Raw genomic sequence first — 6,507 nt, forward strand, 5'->3', positions numbered from 1 at the left:
GCTGTGCAGCCTGTAGGCAGTGGGTCCTTTGGCATGGTGACACCTATGTGTACTTTGCATACTTTGGAGGGCCTCATGCACAACTTGGTCTCATCTCCACATAACCCAGCAAAGCAGAGGACCGTGCACCTCACATAACAGTTGAGAAACCTGATAGCATAAGATATTTTCTCAAGGTCACCCAGAGGCTATAATGAGAGAGGGCTTATGCATTTGAAGGCTAAACAGGTATCATTTATTTCTGTAGATAACGCCTGTTAGAACTTCAAAGTCCTGAGGATGAAAAGAAAAGAAGGTTACTTAGTCACTTGTTATAGCAAGAGTCCTAGGGAAAAAAAAGTTTGTCCACTACACACACACACACACACACACACACACACACACACACACACACACACACCACTCGCACAGTTTGAAATCTCCCAAAAATCTCAGTTTGGCAAGGTTAGCTAAATAGTTGATGGACAGGATTCATTTTGGTCCAACTGGAAATCCATAATAAAGATAGGAAGCAATACAAAGGGCAGCTAGCTTCTGTGCAGGGTCTGCCACCCCCACCCCCAGCTTCCTGCTTGCCTTTGGGCTAACCTAGGATACGGCAAGCCCCATGCAAATAGGAATCTAGATGCCAGCCCCTACCTTCTTCCCCCAGCTTTCAGCAGGGGAGGGGGACCTTTGCTGTCAGACTTTTAGACAACAGATTATAGTCATTTTCCTCAGTGTTTGCTTTGTTCCTTCCGTGTAAAGAACTCTCATCTTGCGGATCATTTTTCTTGGCTCTTCTTGTCTGCGCTTGGCATTACTTCTTTATGAAGTCCCTATGTGTGTTTAGCTTCTCCATCCTCAAGAGTCTGTCTTCAGAAACCATTTGTCCCCTGAAACTGTATCATTGTCTGGAGAGCATCGGAAATGTTACCTGTCCTTCCTTATTTGTTGCAAAATTTAGGGACAAGGAAGAAGACCATGTGTGTTTTCTTAAAATCAATGGCCAGCACATTACTGTAAAACTTATTGATTAAAAACACGAAGTATAATGTTAGTCATTTAGTCTGTGAAGTGACGCGATAAGGGAAGAAATGTATCCTTTGACTCTTGCATTAACCTTTATTGACTGCTTGCATACCCATAATTAACACACACTTTAGCTAAAGTGGTTAGTTTCAGCGCGGTTGGCCAGTGTGCACTAATGTAGCTGCCTTCTTGATCACCCAGATGAAAGCGCAGCCCTGGGGGAAATCAGTGAGTTACACCTCAGGGTGGGGGCGGCAGGACCTCTCGACCAGCCGGCTTCCTGTACTCACACTGGGTCCTTTAGGGAGAACTACTCCTGAACTGCAAAGAGCTTTGAGGGTGGCCATGGAGTCATTTGAATAGAAGCCAGGCAGGTGGATTTGGGAAAGAGGGATGAAGGGCTTATAGATTTTTGGGTTTGGGGTTTTGTGTGTTTGGTTGGTTGGTTGGTTGGATGTTGTTATTGTTGTTTTCTCCCCTTGAAGTGTTTCAGGAGAGGGGCAGGATTTTCTAAGTAGATCCATATTTACTTGCTAACTCCAGAAGCATCCAAATATGGTATTTGTCCCTGAGGATATGAGAGTGGATGTTGGCAGGAGAAGCTGTGGCATCATGGCGGGCAGCTAAGGACAGTAAGAGCGCGGAAGAACACTAAGTTGAGTAGACTCTGTAGACATTCCAGAAAGATCGTCCAGCTCTGGACATGAAAACTGACTTATTTCTTAGCAAAAGCCCTCAAGTTCATAATTTCAAGGGCAGATAGTCCGTGTGCATGCCGCACAGTATCCACAGCAACGTGGACTCGTGGGAGGACCATAACAATGATCTTGTACAATGTGGGCAGCGGCTGAGGTGGGAAGGGTGGCTGGCACCGTCCAAATTCTCCTGGTTGCAAGTAACAAACGAGCAAAAACCTACCTCAGACAATAAAAGCTTAAGAAAATGCAGTCTGCAGAGACTTAGCTCATGTGAGCCTTCTCCACCTGGCAATATGGTTTAGAACCCTTCCTCTGCTGGCAGGGAAGCAAATAACCATGAAAGGTCAGGGTTGCACAGACCCAGACAGGAGAAAGTCTTTTCCTTCAGCTCCTGCCTCAGACATCAAGTTGATTCCCTGTTTCTGTCCAGCTTGAGTTACGTGCGTCCCCTAGCCATCTCCTGGGACTGAGAGTAGGCCGTGCTGAGCACATCACCACACTTGGCATTTCTAAAACACGTCTTAAGGCACTCAGGGCCCCTCTCCAGTGCAAGGGACTGTAGGATAAAGGGTATACATGGCTAAGAAACAGTCCAACATGGCTTCCTGTGGGTGGCAAGTCCACGTGAAGCCACCACTACTCGGAAGGCTTGATGAAGTGACCTTCTTTTGTGTGAGTTAGCAGCTGCTGGTCCTTCCGAGGCTGCACGCTATGGCCTGCCCATGGGAAGCTGCACCAGCTTGACTGGGTAAGCCTCATGTTTTAGGATGCTACTTGTGACAAGATTCAGCCAGAGGCTGTTCTATTCAAAGCAAAAAGAGCTATGCCAGAGCTACTGAGCTTCCCCTACAGAACCCATCCAGAGGCCCCCACTGAAGGACTCTGGGAAGGAGAAAGCCATGGTGCAACAGGCAGGGCTCCAGTGGTATCTGTCTCTCTCTGGCACTCATGGCGAAAGTAATGATAGTGATGGTAGTTAATAGTTACTAAGCTGTCTTCCAAACACTATCTCTGTTCATTCATTTAATTACACCAAACCCATAAATCAGAGTGTTATAACTGCAACACACACATACACACACACACACACACACACACACACACACACACACAGATGAACACCAGTAACTAATTAAATAGAACCATTTTAACAGTGTGCTACAATAGAAAGTAGATGAATTTGAGTTGTCCTTCTCAAGTTACCTTATACTCTCTTCAGTCTGAGGGTAGAGCTTGGAGGTGCCTACAATGAGGAGGTGAGCTGAGGTAGGTGACAATGACCTAAGTGCTTTGATGCAGCCTCAGACAGCTGTTGACCTTCTGACATGATGTCAGGAGGATCGTCTGCTCCCTCTGGCTCCAGATCGTGGCAATGTGGGCAAGGTAGCTGGTACCATGACTTACGTGGTTACCAGGGACACTGGTGACTCGCGTCCTGGGTGGGGCACAGGATCCCACCACACTGCTCATACTGCACGCTTTAAAACTTATAATTTTCTTCTGGAATTTTCTGCTGATTGACAGTGGGTAGCTGAAAACAAATTCATAGACAGGAGGGGCTACTGGACCATTGGCATTCTTCTTATTCCTGTCATCACCACTAGACAGACAAGAACCCACAGGACCATAAGATACAGGACGTCCCAGATGATGTGTCTCCCAGAAACAGCATCACCAGAGGACACAACCTCTCCCTACTGCCTCACCCAAGGACTCTAAGACCCCAGCAGACAGTAGTGATGTGAGCAAGTGGTTCAAGTATAACTGATCCTTCTCAACCCGTACACAGTCTGCTGAAACCCTGAGCCAGGCTCTGGAGCTGGCCCAGGTGTCCCTTCTCAAACATGGAGCCCTGCCTAGCCTCTCACTGGCATTCGGAAATTAACAAGGAGCACTGGCCATCGAGGGAAAAATATCACAGCAATCTTAAAAAAGCAGAATTGGACCGAATAAGAAACTGAATGAAGAGTCTTGTCCCAACACATATGGGAGATACACAAACACACACACACACACACACACACACACACACACACATACATACACACACATACATACGCATACATACACACACACACACACACACACACACACACACACACACACACACAGCTCCAAGCCCACTTGGGTCTACATGAAACGAGGTGGGTCCCTCACCAGCTCTCTTTGCTGGAAACAGTGGTAGCAAGCTGGGAAGCAGCCCTCCCAGAAGCACAGCCAGTGGTCCTGGGATGCTTGCACAGGTCAGTGTGCACACAGCTCTGCCACGGGTCTGAATATTTTTAATACTTTCTCAAAGCGAGGAGGCAAAACCATTTGACAGCTGAGAAACCACCTCTATTGACTTTTCACAAACCTTATGATATTCTAGGTGGATCGACACTTATCACAGCCCTTTAATCTGCCAAGCAGGATAATATGTGCACGGATAATTTATCCACTGTGAGATTGAAATGCTCAATTTGGAATAACTTTCCCTACCCAGTAAATTGAGCATTACTCTGCGATTCTGAGGCTGAGAGAAAGCACAATTTAAAAAGCTTTGCTGGGTCCCTTTGTAATTAGTCGCAGCTTCCCTTGAATATTAATTCCCCCCCTCATCTTTTTCAAGTGATTTAGAGACTGTCACAGGCACTGCAGAGATGCACCCTGAGAAAGGCGACAGCAAGCGGCGTGGTCCTCAGCACCTACAAGTAGGCTGCAGAGTGCACCCTCTGCCCCTCCACAACGTGTGTGCTTATCAGCACAAACAGTTGAATATTTATGCTAAGAGGATTGTCAGAATCTGCTTCTGTTGCTTTAATTCTTGTTTTAAATAAATAATGAGAACGTTTAAACACATTACTCTTCTTCAGGCCCCGAGGTCAGCTAATCTTATTATTTATGAAGTGATGTGCTACATAATAGTACTTAGTGCGTGTTAACAGACGCTATTATCAGGGTCTGATGCGGAGAACTGAAGATATATTGGAATGTTACATGTAATGTACGACGGATTGAGTGCATAGGATGCCGGTATAGCAATTAACCACATTCGAAAATAGGTGTAAAGTTGAAGTATGCTTTCCCCTGGGAATCCCCTCCCCATTAATAATCCCCCAGAGAAGAAATGTCTTTCCGTGAGGATCTTACCCAGGCCTATGACTTGGAGTGGGCGTGGCCACTCTTCAACTGACGGCGAGGGGGCGGGCAAGGGGAGGGGCTCCTACACAGCTGCTGCAAACGCGGGTTAGGCGCGTGTGCTGGGCCTATAAGAAATCATTCATTACCTACTACATCTCTGTCTTTTTCTATGACCCTCATTTCCCAAGCCCAGTTTTAAGTGAGCCCGACTCTGCAAGAGGGTGGTGCCTCAGAGATGGGAGGATGCCACCCCAACTTTTTCCTACCAGGCTATAATTTAGCTGCATATGATAATTAATTTCTCAACTATTGATGAATAATCCATTTAATAAAAACCGTGATTTAAGTGTTTTCCTTGGGGACTAACTCTTGCTAGGCTCTTAATTTAATTTTGTGGAAGTTTCCCCACCTGTTCATCAGTGGAAATGATTATTAACCTCTATTTGCATATATCCTTATAAACCTCTCTCCTTGGAGTGCCTTTTCTCTGAGCCCAGCAAGCTGGGACACTTGTAAATCTCCAGGATCTCCAAAGTCAATCCTGGTCTGTAATATTGTTTAATCTATTCTTGGACGTTTTAATGCAGTAAATTCAATTTAATCTTTTCCAGTAATCTAGTAATACATCGAAATCCCACAAACATTTAAATCTGATAATGGCTTAATCACACACTTTAAATAACTGTTGAGATAATGAAAAAATAATTCACCATTTTAAAGGCAGAGTAACTCAATTTCCCTGATGATTGGCTTTTCCAAAGCCACTGGAGATAATACAGACCTGGGAATTGGAGGAACGTGGCGCTCCGGCACTCAGAGAGACAGTTTTCCCTCGGAAATATGTTCCTTCCGCCTTGAAACTCTGCACCCACTTCGCGTTCACCCTCCCAGCTGTTGTTGGGGCATCTGCCAGTGCTGCTCCCCACATTTCCCAGAAGCCTGGAACTCCCAGTGCTTTCCCCCAGTGGATTAACTGTCTGCTCTTCCTCTCCTAGGTGCCAGTCCCGACTTGTCCGGACCCTACCAGCACACCAGAAACCAGAGTGCCGGCCATACTGGGAGAAGGATGACCCTTCCATGCCTCTGCCCTTTGACCTCACGGATGTGGTTTCAGAGCTCAGAGGCCAGCTTCTGGAAGCCAAACCCTAGAGGAAGCCCAAGTCTTAGAGTGGAGAAGGGAAAGCTATCCTTGGCCTTCCTCCCCCAACCTTGCACAAGGGTAGTATAGACGCCTCTCGACCCGGACATTATAGGATCTGGGTCCCCATTCAAAACGGCTAGAGAATAAAGCCCACAATCACTGAAATGTTAAAAGTTACTGCGTTTTAGTCTGATTTGGTATGAAATTAGATGACCACCACCCCCCACCCAAAAAAAGATATTCCCCACTAATTTTTCCCCCTTGGGAGCACTTTTGTTCCCAAGGCAGCAACAGGGATGAGCTAAGCCTGTGACAAGCCTCACCTGCTTTCCTGTTTGGCTAGCCACCTCAGAGACTGGGAGTAGACTCAGCCCAAGGGACCACAAAACTAGAGACGTCTATCTCGGCTTCTCATCATAGCTTCTGGTGTGTGGGCCATCCAAGATGGCAGCCACTAGTTCCCTGTGGCTGCACAGACCTAAATACAGCTCAGCTGTAGTTAAAAATCCATCCTTCAGCTGCCCTGGCGGGTGC

At 46.5% G+C, this 6,507-nt stretch overlaps 1 protein-coding gene across 1 annotated transcript in view; it reads left to right on the forward strand.

Moving 5' to 3' along the window:
- Fto (FTO alpha-ketoglutarate dependent dioxygenase) overlaps window positions 1-6,193 on the forward strand; it is a 353,593-nt gene extending 347,400 nt beyond the window's left edge. Inside the window, exon 9 of the mRNA XM_051168530.1 lies at window positions 5,828-6,193. Within this exon, the coding sequence (XP_051024487.1) occupies window positions 5,828-5,981 (154 nt within the window). The 3' untranslated portion in view covers window positions 5,982-6,193. The remainder of the gene's footprint in view (window positions 1-5,827) is intronic.
- Window positions 6,194-6,507: the final 314 nt, after the last annotated feature.

Source organism: Acomys russatus, chromosome 26 (assembly GCF_903995435.1).
Source record: "Acomys russatus chromosome 26, mAcoRus1.1, whole genome shotgun sequence".
In the NCBI taxonomy this organism is placed as follows: domain Eukaryota; kingdom Metazoa; phylum Chordata; class Mammalia; order Rodentia; family Muridae; genus Acomys; species Acomys russatus.